Source organism: Passer montanus, unplaced genomic scaffold (assembly GCF_014805655.1).
Source record: "Passer montanus isolate IOZ18808 unplaced genomic scaffold, ASM1480565v1 scaffold1, whole genome shotgun sequence".
Taxonomy (NCBI): Eukaryota; Metazoa; Chordata; class Aves; order Passeriformes; family Passeridae; genus Passer; species Passer montanus.
Window position 1 is genome coordinate 9187453 of NW_024356504.1, and position 27230 is coordinate 9214682.

General features: G+C 38.5%; 2 protein-coding genes across 7 annotated transcripts in view; both read right to left on the bottom strand.

Annotated features, from left to right (window-relative positions):
- MYO3B (myosin IIIB) overlaps nucleotides 1-12277 on the bottom strand; it is a 192068-nt gene extending 179791 nt beyond the window's left edge. Inside the window, exons 1-3 of the mRNA XM_039729329.1 lie at nucleotides 12225-12277; nucleotides 7337-7402; nucleotides 7100-7136 (exon numbers count right to left, since the gene is read on the bottom strand). Coding sequence (XP_039585263.1) covers nucleotides 7100-7136; nucleotides 7337-7343 — 44 coding nt within the window. The 5' untranslated portion in view covers nucleotides 7344-7402; nucleotides 12225-12277. The remainder of the gene's footprint in view (nucleotides 1-7099; nucleotides 7137-7336; nucleotides 7403-12224) is intronic.
- Nucleotides 12278-22169: 9892 nt separating this feature from the next.
- Nucleotides 22170-27230, bottom strand: part of UBR3 (ubiquitin protein ligase E3 component n-recognin 3) — a 104374-nt gene continuing 99313 nt past the window's right edge. For all 6 annotated transcript variants that reach the window (XM_039703355.1, XM_039703283.1, XM_039703198.1 and 3 more), the window contains 3 exons: nucleotides 26882-27091; nucleotides 25203-25342; nucleotides 22170-24597 (listed from right to left, as the gene is read on the bottom strand). In XM_039703355.1, the coding sequence (XP_039559289.1) occupies nucleotides 24480-24597; nucleotides 25203-25342; nucleotides 26882-27091 (468 nt within the window). In that variant the 3' untranslated portion in view covers nucleotides 22170-24479. The remainder of the gene's footprint in view (nucleotides 24598-25202; nucleotides 25343-26881; nucleotides 27092-27230) is intronic.

Consider the following 27230-nt stretch of genomic DNA (forward strand, 5'->3'; position numbering starts at 1 on the left):
CCTCAAAATCTACAGTGATTTCAGAAATTATTCACAGGCCTCCTAGATTAAAGGAATAAAAAGGGAGGAGAAAAAATGAGATGTATGCCACAGTTCATTCTGTAGCTTCAAATACTGATTATCAGTGAAAAAGGAGGAAAAAATCTTTCAGATGACAGATTCTAAAGCAGTTGATATATTTGCTAATTCAGATGTAGAAAGGAAGTACAGTGCAGGAAGTGCAGTGCAATGTCAAAATCAGAAGCCATACGGCACTCCACATAAAAACAAAATCCATTGCAGGTTTGAATTTCCCTACATGTACAAAGGAAACACTTTAAAACTGTGACTGTCAAAAGATGAAGAGATGATCATGCAAATTTCAAAGTTAAATAGGTCACTGGTAGAGAACTTAAGGAAAATACTGCAAAATCCAGAATTAATCCTTGACAAGGCAATTAGATTGTGTCAGCAACTGAAGTCATTCATGCCAGAAGAACTACAGTCTTGAGTGGGCTGTACTTTGACATAATGAAGGAGTTCATGAATCCATGTGAGCTCTGACTAAAAGAAGAGCAGCATATAAAACTGCCTATCAACTACAACAATGAGCCCAGAATAATGCCCAGCTATTTTGCAAAAGCTCGCAGTTCAGGGCACTTCCTTCTTGTGGAAGCTGCATTTAGTCAGAGGCTATCGCCCTTGGTCCCTGTCCAGGCTACCCTCCAGCCATGTCTCTGCCCATGCATGTACCCCACTCATCCAGACTCAGGCACTAACCCACGGACTTGATCTTCCTGAGAGACCTGCAGTCTGCCTTGCTCCTCCAGACTGGCCTGGCTGTCCCTGCACTGTCAGCTGACTGGCTGCCATCCCTGGGCTTGTCCCCATGCCTGCCTGGGGTCCTGACAGGATGCCCCACACTCAGTGTGGCCGTGGGCCTGCTGCCTCACTGGCACCCATGGCTCCTGGCTCATCTGCCCTCACAGGGCAGCCCAGCCCACACTGCAGAGTGCCTACTGGTGCTTTACTCAAGCCTTTTTTCTGCTAGCCTCCCTCAGAACATGCAGAAGCTGGCACACTTTTCAAACCAATGAGCAGTGAGACCTGCAGATCTACAGATCCCCGAGCGTATATCAAGACGCAAACCCAGTGCGATCAAAGAGCCGGATTAACAGATGAGCCAGATACATTTTTCTCATGATCACTATTTTCACCTTCTAAAAAGGAAGACAAATGAAGGTGCACATGCTACAGCATTACCTGGGTTCACAGACTCTTAAACGAATGTTTATTGTCCATTCCTTACGTCAACACTGTTTCTATAGAAAACATTCATTGAAATAAAAAGGAATGTAGTGTGGAATGTGTTATGCAAATACTTTAAGGCAAGGAAACTCCTTTTTGTATTTTTTCTTTTTCTTTTTCTCCTTCACACAGAATAAGGAAGCATTTGAGGCTATAAGGACATTCTGTTCTTAGTTAAGTAATTATTTAGACAGCAAATATTTAATTACACAAAAAGCCACACTGTAAAGTAGAATCTAATTTTAGAGACAGCTTTTAAAAACATCCTCTCTCCTAAAACCTAATTTCAAATTTAATAATTTTCTTTCTTCTATTAAATAACAGCTCCTATAGAATCCTGGCAATTCAGTATGCATTATTTAACAAAATTAGTCTTTGCCAGAAATTATAAAAATTTTCTGATTTGTACATCTCTGGAATTCATGCAAGAGTAAGATCAAGTTTGAACACTAACAAAGTATTCTTCTGCCTAATGAAATATTAATACTCATTTGTCATCAAGACTTTAATAAGGAGGAATACAGCCTTCTCACTTCTGTCTGTAAAGGACTAGCAAAGATCATTTAATTCTGAATGTCTCCTGAACCACTCCTAATAATTTCCTTTTCTTGTACAACACAGTATTAGATATATTTAAAATTTACTTAGGAAGATGACTCCATATTTCAGGTAGAAAAATAAAGCTTATATATGTGCATCACCCAAAACTGACTGTAGTTTTTCACCATTAAAACTTCAACTACCACTATATTTTCCACATCTTTCCAGATGTATCATTAAGATCAGAAAAATCATATTAAATAAAGAATAAAAGCAACACTACAGCATGGGGAGGCAAATACAACAAAACTTTAAGACAACTTTATCAAAAACCATACCTTGAGAAAATGCCATCATTGTAGCCTTCTTGTCCACAGTATAACCTTGAAGCCTAAAATGTTTGGGTTTTTTTCCATTTCAGTTCTTGTGGAAGTAATCAGACATGAAAAGATGTGACGCTGGACACAGAATTTTCACATGTGGAAACATCACCCTAATTTAAGAAGGGGGAAGCAGGGTGTGGATTCTTCACCATAACTTTTTATGGTGAAGAATCCACACCCTGCATAAAGGGAAAGCACTTTATCTGATTTAACAAGTACACAATATTGCATTCTCAGGTGCTCCTTGTATATATTTCATCCCCAGTCTTTCAGCCTGTCACAAAGAGCACTCACTTTCCAGCTCGGACAGTAGATGAATTTTCTATTCCAAAGGCTTTTGGCAGATTGGTCAACAGGTGTTCTTTTCACAGCAGCCAATTTGCTGCTATGAGGGAACATGAAACCAAACACATTTTCTGGGGAGTGCTGCTGAATTCTGTGAAGTTCCCAGCTGAGCAACCTCAAGCCATCAGAAATCACCATATTATCACCTTTTGCCTAGTTATTAAATCAGTTAGTTTCTCTGTATTACAATATCTATTATTATGGTCAGTCACCATATTCCTTCACTCTTTGAAACTGGAACGAGATCAAACTATCCCTAGTGAGAAGCAACTTAGCCTTACATGAATCATCCACATATTTCTTTAGTTTATCATTAGCTGACTTCTGCAGAGACTCCAAACCTTCTGCCAGCATATAAATTGCTTCTGGAGCTATAAAACAAACATCAGCAAGGGAGATGAACTAACATCACTTTCCTACATATTAGCAGTTGTTAAATTCAAGTCACCTAATCCATCACCAGTCCCTCCTCCTCATTTGATGACAATATGTGTTCAATACAACAAAAAGTTTAGTTTTATAATCATTCTTCACTAAGAAGAAGTGTCTCACCACAAACCATGAATATACCTATAAGCAAATTGCTTACCTTTTGGCATATATAAAATGTTTATTACAAAACAATGTAAAATCAACAGCTGAAAAATAACCTTTTAATTTAACTAATGGGGAATTTTCCTCATTAACATAGTTGTAAATGACTTTCATGATTTTCCAAAACTAAAAAAGATAAAGTGATTTTTAAATACTCTTAACTTTTGAAGATACGCTCTTTTACCTTGAATTCATTTTTAATCACAGGAAGTTTTCTGAATTATGTACTATATCTACTGTATTTATCTCATCATCTCTCCAGGCTGGCCTCTCAGAACCATTAATTCAATGCTCAATCTGCTACAGTTGCTCATACTGCAGATGACATTTACGTTAGGTTTGTTTCCTCAGAAGAAAATATATTGCAAAAGGTAGTCTGACAGGTCTTCATATCCATTTCACAGGCTAAACACAAGTTGTAAAGATCATTCATGTAACAACTGACAGAAATGATGAGAGAACAAGTGGAGACAACAAGATGTGCACCAAACATGCCCTCTTCTTACAAGTGAATTGGAATTAATCACATCTATCATTCATCCTTCCAGTAGCTTTCAAATAACAGTGTAAAAATACACCAGGAGACATGAAAATGGCCATCCCACTTTATATGTTTTACAACTCCTCCTCCTTTCTGCAGGAAAACTGCTATCAAAGGCAATATTGCATTCTTTCAATATCAGGTTTTTATTTTTTTTCTTTCAGAACAGATTTTATACCAATTCTGTAGAGCAAATAGAATGATGTATCAAACAGCTTATAGACAAGTTGTATGGACAAACTACAACATGACAGGATTGTCCCATGGCAGAGAGGAGGTCAGTGAATATTACTCACATCCAGGCTGTCCAGTGACATATTTACAGATCAGTAACTTGAAGAACCCTGAAGCAGAACAGCTTCTGCTCTCCATATACCTCCAGTTTTTAATACTTTTTAAGGTATTAAAAAGTATGCAATAACTGGGACAGGGAATTTTGCAACAATTTTTCCTTTTTTCAGAATAAAAAAAACCTCACCTATATGGAATAACAGCTTTTAAAAATGTTTTTTTAAAACAAATGCCTCATTAGGATGACAGATTCTGCAAAATCTGCAGTGAGATGCTAAGCATTTGCAATAAAATCCATCAGCCAGAGTCTTGGTATATGTTCAGAGGACTGACTTCAGGATACCTTAGTCCTATAGACAACCTTTACTCTGAAAAATCTTTGCATCACACTAAGCTACTTGTCAATTTCTATTTTTTCTTGTTCATAGTAATTCTTATTTTTTGTTAAAATTTCATATATATTCTGTACACAGTTACAAACAATAAAAAATGAGAGAGAGTGAAAGAGAGGGAGAAAGGGGGTGGAGGGGAGAGTTACTGAAAATGTTTGTCCTGTCTGTCTTTGAGGCCCAAATTAATCACAGTTCATTTCTACCTTCTGTTCATGCCAGGCTGGGGAACAGAGAATAGCAGAAGGAAGTCCATGGAAGAGATTTAGAACTCTCAAGAGCATTGGTCAGCAAAGACTAATAGAACAAATTATTCTTACAGTGAACTACCATGAACCATTTCCCTCTTTCTGTCACATTTGCACAATGCCTAAGCTGAGGGTAGAAGTAGCAGAGAACACTACTAGAAATCAGGAAAATTTTCACCTGGAAGAGTTCAGTAAATTCTGCTTGTGCAGGGAAGTATTTAGGAAACAAAACAGTGGATGGGATTTTTCTTTTTCCAAGAAGCAATCAAATGCAAAGACAAGATTCCCTTTGGGATCAAGACCACTCTTCTAGTTCTGTACCTACCCAGGAAATCATAATGAGTGGAGACAGCACTCTTCCAAACTGTTTTAAGCAGTATTTTCTGTTGTATCAGATTACAGTGCCAGGAGAAAATGTTCCTTAAATATTTCTACATTTTCCTTTATTATCCACAAAAAAGTGCCAGAGGTGTCTCTACCTTCTTTTACCCATTTTTACATACAACACATCATTTCCATATGAATCTCAAATCTCTATGTAGTGCCTGCTTACAGCTGTACTTAGCTGCCCATGGTAAAATAAGTGACCTCCCCTTTGCAAGATACCTCCACCACTGTAGGATATTATAAAGCCTTTACCAAAACATTTACAATATGTTGCTTATTAGCAACACAGAGTTCTCCTAAAAAACTGTTGTGCAAAAAACTTCTATCTCCTTAAAGTCACAAGCAGAAGATAGAGCTTTTTACCTGCAGTCCTGCATCTCCTTGTCCCGGCTGTTCTATCTGAGACCTGCACACCTGGGTCCAAATGTAAGAAAGAGGAAAGGCTGGGAAGGCAGCAAAAGTAAGGCACAACTGCATACCTACAAGTTCAGTACAGCCTCCACTGGAGAGTCACAACTGTGTCAAGGATAGAGTAGAAGATCTACTTGGTACTGTGACAATCTGACACAGATTGGGTTTAGAGCAGCCTTACCAGTAAAGGTATCATCACTGCACCCCACAAGATCCTCTACATAGTCCCCAAAAGACATTTATATGTTTTCAAGTCTCAAAGCATTTTGGAGAAGAAGCTATGGCATATACTACAAATCACTGTGCATTCCATAGATATATCTATCTCGCAAAAAACAGCTTTGTCAAGGACACAGGCATCTGCTAGCTAGCAGGAGTCATGCTAACTGTGGATAACTGTGCATCTCTGCAAAAATTGTGCTAATCTAACTACATTTTGTCTTGCAAGGGTGAAGATCACCTTAGCGCGACAGTGCCAACTGTCTTGTCATTAGCTCCATTATCACAATGACTTAAAAAGAGTTATTCTTGTTATTATACACATACATAGGTATTCCATGCAAGAACTTTGGGCTTTTTTTAAAAAAGAGCTAATACTTACAATGTACAAATCCTTAGCTGGAAATTGTTACCAACAGCATTAATATTTTCAGTGAATTGATTCTACTTTTTAAATTTTTTGATAATGAAAGCCCCAGGTTTCATTTCACAAGAGGTTGACACTGACAGGGCCGTGAATCCCGATGAGAAAGAAAGCTACCATTTTATTTCTTTGGCAAAGAACCCAAGCAGGAAAAGGTATACCATGAGTCAATTCTTCAGACAGGAGTTATAATGAAAGCAGTACAGGCTGCACTCTTCACAATCCATCCTTTCTTATTGTATCAAGGTTGTAAAAGATTATACCTCCTCCAATACTTTAGGCACTGCCCCACATCATAACTATCAACACTACAAACTCATAAGTCAAAACTAATAGCCTTTAAGGTATGGTTTATAACAATCACTCTTTTGAAGGAAGAAAACAGGTAAGGCCTGTAGAAAACTCAGGACTGAATTTCCTTTCAGAGACGAGACTAAAGAGCTACCTAAAAACCATACCTAAGAATTTTACCAGTCAAAGAGATTTGTATTTCATCATGCCACATACCACTCAGTTCAAAAGTCTCTCTTCAGCAAGCAGTTTCTGAACAGCACTAGAAAGAGAAGGGGCTGAAAAAGCCCAAAATTGCACGGGCAGTTGGACCCTTAGGGAGTGTTCACTAAGGGAATTACACCTCTAGTGCAACCTATCAAGTAGAGCTGGGCTGTTACAGAAAAGTATGGGCATACAGAAAAATATGAAGGCCTCTTGCAAAGCAACAACTCTCAGTAACTGTTAACTTTAGCTACATGTTCTCCATAATTTTCACAGTGTTCTTGACATTAACACGAAATTAGGAATTTTACCCAGCTCACTAGCTTAACTTCATTACAAGAGAAACAAGCAAAAAAAAAAAAATTAATAAATACAGCTCCAAGCAGAGAAACAGTCCCCAGCTACCAGATGACATCTCTAAGACAATTATGACATTTTAGCAGAATGAGACAAGACAAGAATTCATCTATTTTATGGAAGTAAGAACAACACACTTAGTTTTTCTCCAGGGTGCCACAGATGACAACATTTAAAAACTTTCTTACCTAAACTGATTTGCTTCAGGACTTGCTGCGTTCTCATCTGTTGCAACAAGAAACAGAAAAAGCAAAAGCTTGACAGTCTTCAAGACACTTGAGATCTCTGGCATTTTTCCAGATATTTCAAAGTAACAGGCCACCCAAGCTAGCAGTTGTTACAAACCTGACTGCATTATAATTCTATTCCAAAGCTGACTAACAACAAAAGAGAATAGGTGAAAAACTAAAGGTTGAAATCCTTACCTGACATAGCTCCTGTCAGCCATATGCTCAACCCAGCAAAATGTACTGTCTCTCTGAGCAATACACCTAGAACAGGCAAAAGCTGAATTATTAACAAGAACATGAGGAGGCCTTAAAAGCACACGATGAATGAAACAGAAATACAAAGCTTACAGTCTGATTTAGTTGTAAAGGAAACTTAGCTCAGTTTATCTATTTTGAACACTAAATAGCACATGGAAAGAAGCAGATGGTGTTTTATTGTAATGCAGGGGAATGGTGAACACAGTCCCTTCAACTGTCTTCATACCAGTCTCTCACACTGTAGAATTTGACTAAAATAGAAATACCTGATTTTTATTATATGGTGGTTGTATACATTCCCATTCCACTGGTCACCTCTCTTTTCAGTCATTAACTGCTAATGTGCTTCCAACACTCTATTTTGGCCTCCAGCTTTTTATACCAAACACTGTGGATGTGCTCTTCAAGCAACTTACAACTGCCCTGATACAGTCTCTAGGTTCATACTGTATTTCAGGTTTAAAACTGGGTCATCCAATTAACTTTTAATATGGCACAGTAGGAATGAAAGCTACAGATATCTGGGCAAAGGCTGGAATTTACATAACTTGTGTGTTTGGATATTGCTGATGGCAACTAGAAAGTACCAACCAAGGTAAGAAACCTTGCCAGGACAAAAGGAGATATTGACACAAATTTATCCTCTCAAAAGAGAATTTCCTAGTTCCTCTGTATTCTGTTCTGCAGAATTCTTATTCTTACTTTCAATGCCATGAAGCAGACACTAATGATTAGGACAGCATTCAGAAAATTACATTATCTGTCCAGGCACTTCATACTGTTCCATCTAGATGTTAGGTTCCTAATTCTAGGGGTGGGAGACATAGGACTCATCTTAAGTATTCAAATGTGAATATCCACATGGAAGTTGGACATTTAAATTGACATTCACAACAATGAGAAAATAGGACCAGCATATAGAGCCTGGAGGGGAGCATCACTCAGGAAAATAAAGTATTTGTCTGCATGGTGCCTCTGGGAAACTAGGATCGAGAGATTTAACTTCCTTACTTAAATGCTTCCCCTTACTTGGAATTCACCTTTGTTTCTTATACCTTAATCTCAACTCCCTACAGGTTTGAATCACATGCAGCCAAAAGTAAAGTGGCTGGTTCCCACCTTTAGACACAAAGGAAGATGAACAATTAGTTCTTGAGATTAATATTAGTTCCTCCAAGTAACAAGGCAGGAAGCATGTGTTTATTAACAGAGATACTATATGCTTTATAGACTTGACCTTGCTATTTAATACACTATTTTCAGTCATTGCACACAATGTGGGAATAGAAATTCAACTCAGATTAAATACAAGTAGATATTTTATTTTTTTTTCACCAAAATGCCCAGCTTAATATAAAGTTGAAGCTTTCAGCCATGAACACTGACCCCACTGGAAATTATATCCCTTTCAAGTGTTTCAGGTTGCTTACTACAGAAATCTCCAGGGGTTACTGCAAGCATTGCTTTGTGACTTGGAGGGGTAAACAAATCGCTATTATTTCTGCCACAGTACTGGCATGAGACTGAAGGAGATGAAATTTTCCTGTACATTCTGGAAAGCATATGTAATGTGAGAAAGGTCAAAGGAAAACAAACAAAAAAAAAGTCCATGCAGAATATTAGGAAAACAGCTGAAGAGACTGATAGCAATAATTATGCTATTATTTCAGGTGGGCTGAACATATTCCACACTCCCCAGTGTACTGAATGCACCTTTCTCCACATTCAGTGTGCTACCATGCCTCAGGAGATTAATAAATTTTCCTGAATTTTCATCTGTTTCATAAGAAATATTGTAAAATTAGCTTAGTCCACTGTTTTCGTACATGTAGTTCTGCAAATGTCTCCTTTTCCCACATACAGTGTCAGTCCCTCCCTCTCCACACAAGAGGACAGAGGCCATGTGTGAAGAACAAACTAGATGAGGGTGGAGGAAAAGAGGGCCAGTCAGAAAGGAGCTGTGACACGACTTGTTCCTTTGAAAGCAGCAGCACCAGTGAATGAAAAATGTCACACTTCCTGCCCCCAGCCACATGCCATTACCACAGGCCAATTCTCAGCTGTGCTCAGCAGAGCTTTTCCCTACTGCACAGCATTCAGATGGAAAAGCTCAGCCTTACTCTGCCAGTCACTTATCCCAGAGCAGTGCCATTCTAGTTACAGCCATACAGCTTTTCAGCTTTGGCAACAGGGAAGTATGTATGGCCTTATACAAGGCATTATTCAGAGAAGTCTCTTTCCCAGAGAGGGAAAAAAATCCTTGCAGCAATTTTGCACAAATAAAAAAAGTTTATCAAATTATTTTCCAGATTTCTGATGTGGTGCTGTGTTTCTTCACTATTTATGTCACACGTTCAACTCTCAAAACAAGAGCTGTGCAGAGATGTGAAAGATGTATGAAAAACAGAACAAGTAAGGAAGGAACTAGCAGAAGATTGATTTAATGCATTTAATTTATCATCTCCATTTCTACCTGAAGAGCAGTTACCCCACTGTCCACGGAGGAATGGATGTTTCCCTCAGCTGCACACTGTAACCCCCCAGGTGACATCACCCTCACTGTGTCCTTTTAGATTTTCCTGCTGCAGCTCCCTTACCTTCCTATCACCCCTCTCAATTTTAGGAGCTACATAGCTTTATCAAACAGCAGAGACATAATCCATCACAGCAAATGAGTCCTCATGTTAAATTCCTCAGGTTAGCACTATGAGGAATATGCCTCCATATTTTCACATGTAATCCAGGAGTCTTTACTAAAAATGCCACTCTGAACTTCTGTCCTGGATGATTGCCAGCCCCACTGCAGCTTGCTTATTCTGCTGCAGTACAGTTCAGTTTAAACTCATGAAAATTAGAACACTAACAACAAAAGAAAAATTTCTGCTGAATGAAGTACTGATTCTTCCTGCAGGTGCAGAGCATTCCCAACTTCCCTACAGCAGTCAAGCCCAAGACATCTCTGTGTTCCCTGGCTCTACATTAGTCAAGTTCAGCTGTAGAGTAGAGTGATAAAAAGTTTAGTGTTCACCTGACCAGTTGTGCTCAGGCTTTTCCCTCCTTCTCCTTTTCTGTTACTGATCCATAGGCCCTCCCTTGTATTTCCCTGGATCATGAGAATTCACTTCTAGGGGCAGTAAGTTTGGAAAAGAGAAGCTACAGGCACAGAATGTATCTCACTAAGTGTGTTCAGGTGATAACTTAAAACTAGGGCTAGGTTAAAAAAACCCCAAACAACAAAACCCCAATCTTTAAACAGAACAAAAGTAAACCATTATGATAACTTTCAGGACTTCAAACCCCCTTCCTGTACACAAATGTTGTTTGATTACTCTCACAGCATGGCACTGTGCATCAGCACTTAATTCATCACCCCCTTCTTCTCCAGCTTCTCAGTGGCCAGAAGGCTGCTAATGACAGTAACTGCTGTCTTTGTAACACAGAATGTTTCTCTTCCCCAGACAGCCTGCACTGAGGAATCCCTTGTTAGTGAGCCTCTCCAGGCACTAGCACAGCAAGAATCATTGTCTTTGTCCAATGAACTTTTTATTGAGAAAGCATTTGGCAAAAACTGCAAAACCAGTCCTGCAAGTTCTTAAAGCAACCAAATAGCCACTGCACTGCTAACTAAATCCCTCTTCTCTGCAGTCAGAAAGTCAATAACACAGATACATTATTTCTTCACATCAAGGATTTTGGATGATACTGGAGAATTCACTTACTCTGCACATACACCAGCAGGGCAGCACATAATGTGGAGGAAGGGATCACGCAGTGGCCCTCTCTCCACGTGCACACACAGTGCTGCAGATAATGTTCCCAAGGCCTCCTAACCATGGAACACCACCAAGCAGCACATACCAGCACAGAAGTTCCTATTTTCCCTGTTTCTAAAACAACCCATTGCCACTTAAACTGACTTTCATTTTTAAAAGGGTCTGAAATGGCTTTTAGAAATTTATATCCACCCTGTCTCCTAGCCAGATTACTATAAGAAAATCTTAGTCCAAAGGAAAAATAGCTCTGCTTTGTTTAAGCAACATTTTTATTGTTTGAATAAAACTTGGGTGACCTCTATTTTAATTTTTGTGTTACAATGTCAAAAATTAACACCAACTTCGATTAACATTTGAAGGATTAAATTATAAAAATCTGGAATATTAACTGCATTACAATTTGAATTTGACATTAAGAATGAGCTGGACTTCAGTTTGGGAATATAAAAAGGGTCTTGAAAAAGTATTTTATGTGTTTTCAGAACATATTCTGCAAGACTTCACAGTAGGTTAAGATACAATTTATTGCTTTTGACAGAAAAAAACTCAGTAACTGCATCTAACTTGCTGACAGTGACCTCTATTACTATACATCATGCTAACTGAAATTTCTGTACAAGAACATAATTTTCCACCTAATAATTCCAGAAAACCTCAAAACACTGATCCTTGGTTTCCAGTGCAATGAAACTGAAATTCCAGAGTGCAGCATTTGAAGGGCAGATGAAGTAAGAAAACCTAGCTTTCAAAAATGAAAACCAAAAACCATTTTGTATTCACAAAAGTAAATTCGCATTTCAGCACCACTTCAGAGAATAAATAGGAAGTCATTTTAAGTAACCCTGGTCTCAATCTGTGTGCAGCATTGTCTATGGATAACAGTACCTTTCCTTTCTTTTGCTAACAATTGCATACCTCTATGTACCCATATGCTTAAATAAATTTATCAAGTGTTATCATAGTATTTGCAATGTATATTATGGTCCACTGGTTACTATAGGTCGCTTAAGGAAATACTATACACTAGAGCTAGATCTATTTAGGGAACTTACAGAAACTTCTCTTCAGTTATTCATGGCCTTGTTCCGATGGACCTGAATCCCGTGTCACGCCTACTTACTTCTTGCCTTGTAGTATCTTCTGCCATTTTTAATCATGGAGATTTTTTTTCCCTGAGCACTCATTACCTATGATTTTGGAAAAACAGGTACAGCTGGTCGCCCCCTCGGAGGCGGGGTACCGGCACGGCCGCAGCAGCAGCGCTTCCAGCGGCGCTGCCCCCGTCCCCCGGCAGCCCGGACCAGCGCAGCGGGGCTGAGGCCGCCTCCCTTCCCCGCCTAAGTCCGCGGGGCTGCGAGCAGACTCCGCTGGGGCCAAGACCGGCTCCCGGCGACAGTGATAAGCCCTGCCAGCAGCGACTCGCTAGAGAGGTGACAACCCCTGCCCGGCTCTGAGCGCCAGAGGACTGCAAGGCAAATGGCGAACGCCATCTCGAAGCCCCTCTCGGCTGAGGCGCGACTCCCACCCCAGCCGGCGGCGGGGCGACCCAGCAGGGCCGGAGACCTGGCGGGAGCTGGGCACACCTGAGAGACCCGTTCTCTCTGTCTCGGCACGGCCGAGGAGCCGGGGCAGCGGCCTCTCGCCCGCCGGGCCGAGCGCTGAGGCGGCAGCGGCCCCGCACGGAGAGCGGCGGGGGCGGCGCTCGGCCCCGCGCGGAGAGCGGCGCGTGCCGGCCCCTCAGGGCGGGCGCGGCCCCGGGACCCCGGAGAGGGGCCCGCGGGAAGGGGAGGCGAGGTTTAGTGAGCTTTGAGGGAATAAAAGAGATGGGAAGGTGGGCATAGTTAGCGGCATCGCTGGGAGTGAACGCCTGAGTCCCATCTGAGCATTCAGTTCACTGTGGAAAACAATGAATTGCGAGTGCAGCTCTGTCTGTGCTCTGAGAAATGGGTCGTGGTGAAGGAAACGGTTTTATAAAACATTTCTTCCCTTTAAGGTGTGAGGACGGGGAGAAGTCCCGTCTTTGGGCTTCTCCTTTTGTAACTATTTGACTTAATTGAGTTCGGTCATACCCAATTTTCAGGTTGATTGATGAGAAGAAATGCGGGTATGTATTGCTCTTTGACACTTTGTTTACAAAAAATCTTAGGAAACCGAGAGGTTATTCTTTTGGTCGATATGCCGATGCTTTTTCCAAGCGAACCCATCACGGGGGCTCCGTCTCTCTCAGCCTCCTGCAGCAGTTTTTGCCTTTGGCCAGCCCATCATGGCCATCCATCCCTGCTCCTCCCCGCGGCTGGCAGCGGAGAGCTTTATATCCATAGATCTTTTCGTACGTATTTAAGATGCAAACTTTAAAGACTGAGGACCAGTGGATTTCTCTGCAAAACTCTTTCAGAACCACCTTGACTAATTGCTGTACCAGCGTTGTTTTAACAAGTTTCCAACAGTGAAACTATCATTATGACCAAGGTGCAGTAATTTATTTTACCCTCTTTTGGTTAGTGAACTCTGTACTTTGTAATCTTATAGACACACTTTTTTCCTGCTATCCACATTCTAGTAAATTATATCAAGATAATCTTTTATCAAAACTGAAAATAACTGATGTCAAACCTTGATTCAGATGGTCAGTAGAAAACATGATTTCTAAGCATGTTCTGAGTTTAGCCCCTCACAGCATTAGAAAGAATCTGAGGTGATACAGGAGTCTCTAAAGTTTTGATGAACATTTCACACTATTGTTTTGTTCAAATTTTGTACACTGTAGTATACAAATTCTTCATCATAAGCCATTATTTTCTCTTTTGTCAGCAATTTTAAAATTACAGAATCAAAGTTTGAAGAGACCCAGAAGGATCATAAAGCCCAAGTCTTAAGTAAATGGCCCTGTTGTATTTGGAATTATATAAACAATGTGACAACAAATTGTAATATAGACAGCAATTAATAATGAGACACACATCTGACCATCAAAAAGCTTGTTCAAGGTGGATCCAAATGTTTAATCCTATATGCCCTGAGTTTACAGAAGTTATAACATACTTTAAAACATAAGTCGTGTACATGGTTCCAAAATGTGAATATTTCTTACCATGTAAGAAGCACGAAGACTCGGCAAAATTACATCTTTGTGCAATACTCTGCATGTATGCCTTAAATGTTCCTCATTATTCTCAAGAACTCCTTCATAGTCAAATCCAGAAGCTCTAGTTATTCCCACATTTTTCCCAGATTCTTATGTTTTTGAACCATAGGAATTTCCTAATTTATAGCTACATAATTTTGGCTCACGCAATCTAGACTTTTGTGAGTTTTGTTACAAAACTCTTTGTTTCATAATTTTCTTTATCTTCCTTTACCTACTTGTTTTGTTCTGATGCTGATGGTTTTTTAATCCCTTTTCACTAGGCCCTGGCTGTCCAGCTAGAATTGTGTTTCCAAACACTGCAGCCTGTTCAACACAGCCACTTACAGTCAAGGTACAGTCGAGATGGGTGACTAAACTGGGTTGGAGCTACACAAGTGCCATGCTTATATCCCACACTGGATTTCCAAACACAGTGGTCTTCCATGATGCAGCAATTTGCATGGTAGTGGCTTTGTAAGTATAACTGAACTTCCAGTAAGGGAAATGAAATCTTGTGAAAAGAAAAGAAAAACTTACAAACACTCTGGAGATATGATAAAATGAAATGCAATTGGAAAAAACCCCAAAATACCAGGAAATTAGGACATTTAGTGACTACAAGAAAATGGACCAGGATTACATGAGGTGCAGTGCAAAGGGCCTAAGATGCCAAAACTAACCGCACAGATGTTGCAAAATCAAGAGAAAAAAATCAAGGAGGAAGACAGAACTTTGAGGGAAAAATATGAGACACATGGCATGGATACTAAAAACAAAAAATCTTCGCCAAACTCAAAGCCATCAAAAGGCATGGGATGCCATCAAGTGCAGGGACTTGGACCAAAGATTGATCCCCATTGAAATCGCAAAATTTCATTTCCCTTCATGAAAGGAAATGAAATTTCCTTTCGGGATGGGTGTCCTGGGTTGACAAGGAAGTGAGTATTTCAGAAAAAACTCCAGAGGGAGTGAAAATGGGGGGGACTGTTGTTCCCAGATGAGAGATGGTTATTCTTTGGTACTTTGCAAAGCACCCTTAAAAGGGAACTGCATAAGCAGTTTTGGTCCATGAATGGTGCTGAGAGCACTCTATCATGGAGGGAGGGAGGGAGGGTGTCACGATGGCAGATTTTCTCTGGGCAGTGGGTGCCATGTGTGACATGGAAACACAAGAGCTTTCAGCTTGTTTCCTGGGGAAGACTATGGTACAAGAGAGGCTCCTCTCTCCCTTGGTGAACTGAGAATTGCTTATCTGAGGGGTAGTAACTTGACTGAGAATCTAAGGTTTTGTCTCATGTGCTTGGGTGGAAACTCGGTGGGGGGAGGAGGAGGAATGTTTCAGAAGGTTTCCATTTTGAATTCTGTGTGTTGCTTTTATTATAGTTGTAGGTTAATAGTTTTTTTTTTTTTTCTTTATTTCTAAGCTTGAGCCTGCCCTGCTCTGTTTCTGGTTGCATCTCACAGCACTCATCTGAGAAAAATATTTTTTCATGGGTGCACTAGCATTGCACCAGCATCAAACCATGAAAAAGGGAAACATCCATGAATCACTGAAATACCATAACACAGAATTTGGAAAGGCAGCTACATTTATCGCAATATAAGATTAAAAAAAAACCCCAAAACAAACAATGAAAAACCCCAAACCCAGCCTATTTCCCCTGTATCTTAATCCTAACTTCTGCATTTCAGCTGGAAGAAATACTGGATCTCATAACCCTTCAATTTTTGTAATGTTATACAGGGAAATGGTAGTGTTTGCAGTAATAGGAAGACCTGCCCATCCTAAACTACAATTTATAGGAATGTTGCTTATTCTGAAGCCAGACAGAAACAAGTCATATTGAAGTGCAGCTGTTACTTTTTGTTGTTGCTTGCAGATCTCAGATTTCTCAGGTAGAAAAAGGACAGCTCTTAATTGTTGTACTACTTCTGATTATAAGTGCAATATTGATAGATCTATTCCAGAATTGCTGCACTAATGCAAGCCTGTCCTAGCCTTACTTTAGACTGCATTAGAAAATTAAATAATGTGTCCTTTATATGGTCATGCCTAAATGCCAAAAGGTGAAAAGCTGTTATTAAATGAAATGTTCTAAAATGCTATAGCCTCAAGAACTGAATGGAAACAAAATATTTCACAGGCCATAAATAATCTACAGAATTTAACTGATGAGCTAATCCAAAGTGTAGTCCACAGACGCTTTCAGTTGGTCTACATTAAGTAGGGTTTTTTTGACAATCTATTAATTTTTAAACTGTCATACAATATACTGACTTGTAGAAAAACATGTAACCAACAAATTATAAATGGAAACACTTTAATCATAAAACATATCATTACAATGGAATCTATGCTATCTGTAACTAAAAAGTTGAGGTGTATTGTCTTACTCTGATTTATAATCTTAAAATCTCCTTATCTAAATGGGAATACACAAGCATTATTCACTACAGTAAATCCCTTTTAAAGTTAGGATGTCTTACTTTTTAAATACCTGTTCATCTCTCTGTACATTTTTCTTTGCCTGGAGATGGACTTGCAATTAAAAAGAGAATGTATGATTGCATTAAGCTACACATATCATAAACACTGGTGAATCTAAATTTAATGTAATCATACCAAACAGGTTTGCTGGAAGGGAAAAAAAGAGTGCTGAAGACTTTAAGGACACCACTGAAATTCAAACTGCTTTCATGAAAATCTTGAGGCACTTCTGAATTTTGGGTATGCAGATAGCTGCACCTTTATGTGAACTCTTAAGTAGCCAGGTGACTGTGTATTGTGTTTTATTGTCTTGTCCTACCTGGTGACACAGGTGCTGCTCCAGTTTTCCTTTTTTAGCTTTAAAATAAATGCAAGTGCACTTTGTTTAAGGGTTGCCACTATTTTGAAGAAAACAAACTGTCCAAGAGGTTTGGTAGCCAAGGTCTTGTGGCAGTTATGTTTTTAAACTGACAGCTGAAATGGCATTATCTGCCTTTAATGTGTCTGTGCATACTTGCATACAAAGACTTGCCCTAGCTGAGACAGGTAGTTTTCTTCTCTTTTGAACTAGTAGAAGAAAAAGCTTGAATAGGAAACTACTGCATTACCTGAATACTGAAGACAGAAAGGGCAAAGCAACTGAGTTTTACTGCTTGGATCAAGCAAAAAAAACAGCAAAGGGGTGTGAAAATTCAAAAATTCTTCAGTAGTGAAGGAAATGAAATATCAGCAATGTTAATGTAGGAGTAGGTTTCACCACATCTCTGAAATCAATGGAAGTAGTGAGAAAAATATTGGAGCTCCATGCATATATGCAAAGATAATTTAAAGAAGCCAACAGCTGCAGAGTATTCAGATAAGGACCACAGAAGTACAGCAAAACTACATAGGCAGCAGCCCAGCATTGAAGAGTAAATACACTTGCATCAGGAAAGGGCAGAGAAGCAGGTCAACAATATAAAAGTTCTAGCCAAGACTGAAGTGCAAGGTACATAACCATAGTTCAGCCCTTACAAATCACAAGCACAAACTGCAGACCTCAGGCAGACACCAAGAAACAGAAGGGGGGAGATGGAATGCCTGGTGTAGGGAGAGCAGTGAAATGTAAATAGCATGGCTGAACTAAAGTGACTTGGAATTATACTGGATTCATTCCAGCCTAAACTCCAGATGAAGGTGACTCAAAGGACTTCTTTAAAAACCAACAAAAATACACATAGAAGAGCCTACACACTGTATACTCTAGACAGCAATAGCCAGAGTCTAGCTGGCAACGTGTACCACAAGCCCTGTGAGGAACAGCTGGGGGAGCTGGGGTGGTTTAGCCTGGAGGAGACTCGGGGGTGACCTGATCATTCTCTACAACCCCCTGAAAGGTGGCAGTAGTCAGGTGGGGACTGGTCTCTTTCTCCAGGGAGCAACTGACAGAACGAGAGGACAGAGTCCTAAACTGCACCAAGGAAAATATAGGTTGGATGTTAGGAAAATGTTTTTTCAGAAAGAGTGACAAAGTACTGGAATGGTCTGCCTGGGGAGGTGGTGGAGTCACTATCCCTGGATGTGTTTAAAAAAGACTGGATGTGGCACTCAGTGCCATGGTTTAGTTGAGATGTTAGCACATGGGTGGGACTCGATCATCTTGAGGGTCTCTTCCAACTCAGTGATTCTGTAATCTGTTCTGTAACATTACCCAAATACTATAAAATTATTATTTATTCTACAGAGCTGGGAGTGCCATTACAACATCTCATAGCTAATTATTATTTTTTAATTATTATCACAGAATATCCTGCTTGGAAGGGACCCACAAAGATCAGAGTCCAATTAGGTCTGCATGGACCATTCCCCAGAGTCACACCACATGCCTGTTACATTTAAATCTATGCATTTACCCTTAGTGGATGAACATCTGAGCAACTGAGTGTCCTCTATCACTCAATTTTAAGTCTGAGCACACAGGACATTAAGTTAGAAGGTGAACGTATCCAAATAACCTAAGTCCTTTCTCCTTACATTTTCCCACAAGCAACATTTTACTCCCCCCACAGTACAGAAAATTAAATGCTGCTGAGAAAAGAGTAAAATGAGATGATATTTCACATTAAGAATATCTTATGCAAATTCCCAATTATGCTGTACACAATAGGAGTGCAGGGTAAGATGTATCTACAGTTCTTTATTTGCTGCTTTTCTTCTTCCAGCTAATGAGTTCCCTTAGTATTCAAAATCCATCTTTGCTGCCACACACTTACAAAGGTAAATCACTTGAATGGGCTGAGCTTTCTTCTATTTACTGTTGCTAGGGAACCACCTTGGTATTCACACACATAACATGTCTTTTGGCATATGTTTCAGAGGACAAGATGCAACACAGCTCTGCAATATACAGTGAAAAAATGTACTGCAGCATTCCTGGAAATATTCTCCTGCAGAGGAGCACTGCTACTGTAGTACCTTAGCTTCAGATTGCTGTGGATTTCTTACTTGTTCGTTTAGACAGACTAGAATTGTAAAACTACATGGAGTAATCTGATTAATAGTCCCTAATTTTACCCAGGATTAAAAGAGAAAGAACACCAGTCTGTGAATTAAATGTTGCTAAAACAGCATCCTTCTAATTAATTTTTTTAAAATATTATTGTATAAGGGAAATATTCTGTAAGAAGACTTCCTATGAAGTTATGTAACTAAAAATACCCAATCCATGTAAGGAGAAAGTGGAAGTGTGAGCCATTTCTGAATAGCCAGGTATCTGAAGGTTATTTGAATTACATCAGGCACCTGCTGTGAGCATTAGTCATACAAATACTGCACTAAGTATTGAAAGGCAATAATCTTCTTTAACTCTCAGAAAGTACTTATTTCTTGAGATAACAGCTTTTGGCAGGACGAAAAAGTTGATATAGAGCTATTGAAGAGATATTATTCTGTCCAGAATCACGCCTGACTATGGAAACAACCCCATTTTAGTTTCCTGTTGACTTTGATTACTGCCAACATATCTGTGTGAGGAGGGATATTTGAGGTTAAGGGCAGCAAAGTTTGAAAAAATGCAAAAAGCACAAACATGAAACATGAAAGGGCCCTATCTCACTAAAGTCCTGTGTGCACATTTGTATTTATTCATGGTGGAAGACCCTACTACCTGGATTTGCTCGAATACCAGTTGATCTAACATTATAGAGCAGAACTTACTGATCCAAACAGGAAGTGTTCCTGTTGGATAAAGGAGCCTACAAGTTGAGACAAAACAAGGAGGATAAAGCAGACAGCTAGAGAACCTAAAGGAAACAATAAGTAACAGTCCCTTCAGCTGTCCTGAAGATCTCAGTGTAACAAAACCTACATGTCTCTATTCTATACGATATGTATATCTACACCAGCATGGTCACCAAGTACCTTGTTGCAGAACTGAGATTAAAACACCATCTCCATACTAAACTCTTATGAGAACAATGGGAAATTATCCTAGAACAAAGGCAGTTTCTTTTAGGGCCTGTGGAGATACTTGGAAAAAATGAGAAGTTAATTTTAAATTTTCAAAGCTGGTGTGTGACAAAGCCAAAATGACCAGCATAGAGCACGAAAGCAGCCAGTCTCTACAAACTAACTTTTGAGCTGCACCCCCTGGCTATCTCTACTTCAGGTACCCTGAGAAAATACAATTTATTCACAAGTACTGCTGTACAGTTGCAGCAGGCTCTCCAGCTGCTTTAGGCTTCTTTTGTTGCACAGTACTACACAAACAAAGCAGTCACATACACAACAGGGAGACAACAAGGCATGAAAGAAAGGAGAGCTCCAGTCTTTCAAGGAAACAGAAGGAAAGTAACTTTTCACAGCAAACTGTATTAGTGGCTTCAACTGCAAGGTGCAAAGTATATTCCTTGACACCTGAAAAACAAAGGCTCATTATCTACTTTAGGTATTTGCCAGTATTACAAGTAATCCCTGAGAACATGTTGTTCTGATGTGGCAAGTGCTTTACATGCACTTGTGTTCTACATTCAAATGCGACCCATGCATATCTGGTCACTAGATTAAGGCCAAAATGTAGGGACAGTAAATATTTGAACTATACTTTTCTCAGTATCAGGCATGAAGAACACTTGTTTTTTTCCAGCTCTAATCTCTGAAGGTTATCTTGCTTTGTTTTGTTATAATACTGAAAAATAAATCCATCTATGAGGAATAAGTCCAGCATAATTGTTTTCAATCCAAATTATTAAAAAACTTAGTAGTAATGAGTCAAAGGTATCCTATAATAGGAAATGTATTAGACATTGCAGTCGGACAAGAAGCAGGGTAAGCTACAAGGCTGAACTCACAGCAGCTTCTCAGTGTAAGAGAAATACTGCCCATCTGAGAAAGCATGCAAGTAGGGGCTTTGGGCACTGTGCCCTACCAAAAGGAGACATTCATCAGCCCAGCAGGACAGATCTCACCTACTGCAGTGAGCAATCTCACTCAAACAAAAACAAACTGAACACAAATTGCCTCACAGAGCCAGTCTTGTCTGATTACGTGCACTTCCTTATATCCTGTGGTTGGTAATTTAGAACTGTGAACCTCCACACACTGGCTCAGATCATTCCTGTGGGTTTCTTTGCAAACAGCATCATTTCATTCTCATCTGTGCTAATAGTCAGACAGGCTCCATTCATCACTGCCCCCACCTCTGAGAAAAGAAATTTAAAAACAGAACAGCAGAATCTGGGTTAGATGAAAATTAGATAGAAATCATATCAAAATCACCACAAAACTCAAATCTCCCATGACGGCTATACACACAACATGAACTGATCTCATGGGAATCTGAAGTAAAGAATAACATTTGTTGGATACTGTAGGATTCCTATTGCAGGGGTGATGAAAATATTCATAAAAAAATTCAGGCCACCACTGAAAAAGGAAAGATGCTGTTATCCAAAGGTCAGGGCTAAAAGAAGACTGTTCTACCAAATCTCCCAAAGGTCAAAAGAAAAGAAAAAACTTAATACATAAATATTACATTCATCAAATTGAAGTAATAGTTATTCCAGAATAAGACTTGACAGAAAAGATCAAGCAGTTTTCCCAAAAGTAGTTTCTCAACTCAACAATTTAACTTTAAACTTAGTTTGCAGCAGCAATGCTGGAATAGCTGGAATACACTGAAGCACTATTTTAAGTGCTATAGTTATGAGTAAAATAATCCAAATTACTATTGCAAAATACTAGACTGTAAGCAATAAATTAAAACACATACTAGGTTTACTCTCTATGCAAAATACTTTGCATGCATAAGGTTTTAACATTTAAATAACTGCCTGGCTATTGGGTGGAATTCAGTGTCATTTTGGATTACTGGGGCAGAGAGAAAAAATTTCATGAACACACAGATTGACAGTAGACTTTTATTAACATATCTTACAATGCCAATTATTGTATTCCTAGTTTTGTACTCTTCTGATGTGTTATAAAGATTGATTTAGAGTCTACAGTAATGTACTGTACTTAAATGATCATTCATACAGGATATCACACCAGAACATTTGAGTAATACGCACACACACCACTCTAGTTTGGACCTGTTATTTTTCAAGGTTAGCTTAATAAAGTAGGATTTTAAAAGTTATGGGGGAAATAAAAATCCTTGTTTAGCAGCATGCAAGGATATTCAAGTACAATTTTTCAACCAAGTAATTTTTTGTTGTTTTTAAATTGACTGGTGACTAATTCACCAGTACTATAATAACCACTATGAAATACCCAAATGTTAAAGTTAAGGCTAATAGTTTTACTTCACATCCATATGCACAATCAGAGAACATTCTGTTTTAAATAAAACACAGTAATCAAATTCTGGACACATTATCTCTTGTAAATAAAGCACTGGAGCTTCAAACTACAGATCACTCAAGTTCATGAGCCCTGTAATAATGTTATGCTGGCAATGTAAAGAATCTTTTTGCTCTTTAACCACACTTACAAAATGGCCTGATATTCTTAATGAGCAATGCAAAAATATCACAGGCAGAACTTATAATACAGTATCAAAAAAGTAGTATTTTGGAAAAGACACAGCCATTTAGTCAGTGAAACAGAGTAATTCTAATCTTATAGGAAGTAGTGTAATACTTTTGAAATATATATATATATATTTATATGTATGTATAAAAACCAGTATCCTTTATTGTAGGGTTTTTCAAATTGCAGGTATCCAGAAAAACTCATTGTATTTACTTTTCCTTCTGTCTGTTCTTGATTGCTATACAGTCATTTTATTTCCCCTATACACTTTTTCACTAGATAATGATTTCCACTGGGGAATTGTTTTCTTTGTATATGTGGCTTTATCATAAGATGTTTTTATTTTACACATACAAAGTTTATTTTACACACAAGCTGTGGAAATCCAAGCTACCAGGGAACTGCTTGGTAGTATGAAATAGCCCACAAACGTCCAAGACTTATGAAAAACAACAGTAGGAATATATTACATACCAGTATTTTGACTATAGTCTTTCCCACCTACTTACGCTATGGATTTTAGCCCAGTTATGCCTCTTCTCAAGAATTTTTTAGTCCTCTAAGCATAAATTGTTTTGGCATTCATCCAGTGAGGCTGCACATGCACTGGTAGCTCATCTTGGCTACCTCTGTTGAATTTTTTTTTTCCTTTTTAGGAAACCAAGCAGAAAGAACTGTGATTACTTTAAACAAATACAATATTGAGGAACCTCCTGAAATGACAGTAAAGATACAAAATTACGTTTCATTTTTAGAGTAGCCTGCACATTCCTAATCCAATCATTCTGAAACATACATCTGGTTTGGAATGATAGGCAGGCTCATGGTTATTACGCTTGTAACTGGGATCTGCTATGTTGGGCACCAAACAAATTCCCTATTTACAGCAATTTCTGTATGTTACCATTAACAATTCATTCAAATGATAGGAAAAAAAGAAAAGCTCCTTCCTGGAAAAAAAATGAAGACAAAATGTGTCTGGATTACATGAAGAGCAGTAAGATACCTAATTTACAGTTATTTCATTTACTTATGGAGAAAAAAAAAATGAAGTTCCTGAGAATGTGTAAGTTTTCAGTAATGCCTGAAATATTTCAATAGACCTCTATAAGTGAAATACTCTTTAAAATTCACCTTTCAGACCAATTATTACCATGCAGTCTCACAGTCGTTTTACAGACCTAATTACAAATGCCTATCAAGTCAAAACCTCAAGCCAACACAAAAAAGGCAAAGAAATTTTATCCAACATACTTAGTAGATGTAATAGACATATACACCATTTCAGCAAAAATTGCTAAAAACTCAACTCCATGCAAAGTAAAATAAAACCCAGACAGCTACCCCTGGAGCCTCTAAACAACTCCAAGTAAATTTGTGCTTCTTAACAATAATGGACTTTAAAAAAACACAAGAAAAATAGACTACTGAGTGCAGTAAGATTGCTCACACCATTTTGAGGATTTAATTTCAATTATTGTATCATTCTTTTGTAGCAACAACAGGTCATTTTGCACAAATTACACATGTTGACAAAGTTCCATTTCCCTTTTATGCCCATACCCACTTCCACCCGAGCCAAGGAGCTAAACTCCCATTCAGTTAAAGCTATTGTCAGTCAGGATGCATTCATTCATGGTAACAGCAGTTACATGGTGTGTAGGTGATGATGACGATGATTTACAAGCCATTATAATGTGGCCCCCATCTTTTATTGATATGATCAAAAGTATGAGACACCCACTGCTGTTCAAGCACTTTGTATCTTTCCTTGCATATGTACAGGGGTTTACCACGCCTGTGGAGGAAAAAAAAGGAAGAAGAAAATAAATAGTTAATATGCCAATTAAATTGAAAGATGCTTCATTACATTATCAACACAATACTCATACAACTTTTTTGCAGGGTAAACATGCATTTTTATTGGTGAGGGGTTTTCATTTTTGCTTCTGATAGGGTAGCTGCTGGGACTTCCCTTCCTTACACTGGATAGCAGAATCCAGAAACAATCACTTTTTTCCCTCAGTCGTGTAGCTTGGAAGTTATCCTCTGTCCCTACACTGGAATCCAACTGCATTTTTGATTAAAGGCCAAACAACAACATTGGGAGATAAGGGTTTCCCAACACAAAACAGAGTTAACCATAGTTGGGAAGGCAACATAGTAACCTGTCTGCTGGGTTCCTGGTATAACTCAATGATCATGACTACACACCTCTAAGCCAAAAAATCCCCAAAAACCCAAGCAAATAAAAGTCAGTCCAAGTTGTAATAAATGGGGATTTTCCATTTTTCCACGTAAGGAAGGTAGATATCTATTATTATCTGTTATTGCATGTTACAAGACAAAGTTGATCTACACAGAGGCACAAACAATGAAAGACAGCTGTAAAGAAAACATTACCTAAGATCTCTGTCTTCTTCACCATGTGCATCGAGATAAACAGAACCCCAAAGGCAGAAACGATGGCCTCGTATGATGATGATTACAGACGCGTTAATCAAAAGGAATATTCCTGTCCCAGCTCCACAGTTTTGAGAATGCTGTAATGTTATGAGTGTGGAAAGGCAAAAGTGCAAAGATTATGTTAATAGCTGTCAACTTTGTAACAGAAGAAATTTAAAAAATAGTATTTTGTTTGCCTTCAAATAACATGCAGACATTATTGAATAAGAGACAGTTTGCAAAAGGACAGCCTGCCCCAAAATTCTCCAAACTAGAATTCAGTGTCTTGGGCTGCCATAGCACCACCTGCATATAAAAATGTTTCCCTACTCAGCAAGGGAGGATATTTGTTACCATGTAAAAAACTGAATTACAAAAAATAAACAAAAACATTATGTACAATATTTTGAATTTGTTGTTGTATAGCAAACTGTATAGGATTACTAAATATTTTCCATAGATGGCAAAAACAGGAGAAAGTATTCAGAAAAACATAGTATTACCTTTTTTACAACAGTCTATATTGTTAAACATTTGCTTTCTCTATCCATATTCACAGATCTAGTCTATGGCTCTACAAATCTAATAAAAATTTTTTTAAACTAATTCTTGCTTTCTTGAATATGTCATTCATCTCTGTGACTAGCACAATCTCTATTCATCAATTCATTTAGCAATTAAAAAATGCACCCTTCCTATATGGTTTGGTCACAACTAGAAGCTATAATCCCATCAACTACAACAATTAATTAATTATATGGATTTTTAATTCCTTTTTTAATAACATTGTTTTCATGAAGCTTGAAACCTTAAATGTAACTATAAATTCTATTGTAAATTTTGCCCACCCTTTACTCTTCCACCATATTAGCATTATGAGAAAGGTGAGTTCAAACTATTTCAAGACAGTCCAAAATCTCTCTGACATTTTATGCCCCATTTGTAAAGACCTCTCTAAGAAACTGCTCTCACAGTTTTGTGAAGTCCATATAGTTCCATAAATGTTCAATGGAAGAGAAAACCTATCAAAGCAAACCTTTATCATAGTATGAAAAACAATAATAGATGTCATCCAACTCAGGCTCCCAAAAGAACTTAGATATATGCTGACTAGAAAACTTTGCTACTGAAAAAGTCAAAGACCTTAGATCAGCACATAAGTAGTTACAACAGTCTGTAGATCTTTAGTAGGTGGTCAGGTATCAGAAAATACTCAGATCAACCACAGACTGATTTTCTGTGTACTTGGAAAGCAAGGAAACAAACCAGAGGAAAATTAAAATAATATATGAACAACCCGAATGTAAACCAATTTCAGCTGGCTGTAATCAAAACCAAGTGTCAACATTACACACAGTGGCTTTGTGAGACCTTCACAAAAAGGAGAAATAGGTTGCTATGCAAGTAAACTGCCCTCCAGAATCCAGTCTAGGTCTATCCCTCAGAAATAAGCACTAATAAACTCTATCACTGGGGGTTAGACTAGATGATCCTTCAAGGGTTCCTTCCCACCCAAACTATTCTATGATTATATGAACACATTTTGAAAAGGAAACCATCAAAACTAAGCAATTGAGTTAAACAAATATCAATGAGTGTGAGATTCAATTACAGATTTTGAATTAACTCTCTCTTACCAGTACACATTCACAGTAGCTCTGTTGTTTACAGCACAGTCCTTTCAAGCATACAAAAGTACCACAAACTAAGCAAACAGCAGGATCTTTAGGAACCTTGGTACAAACAGAACAAGTTTTTCTGTGATAATACTGAAAAATGGTATTGTAATTCTCAGGCAGCTGAAGGAGGCGTGGCAAGTCCCACTTAGGTTCCTGGATAAGCAAAGCCTACAAATAAGGGAAGAATATATATCAGTCCAGTCAATTTTTTTAAAGCATTCGTATTTTCTAAAAAAAAAAAAAAAAAAAAAAAAGAGAATACCAAATAAAAGAAACATGCAGTTTAAAAATATCTCATTTCTTTTGC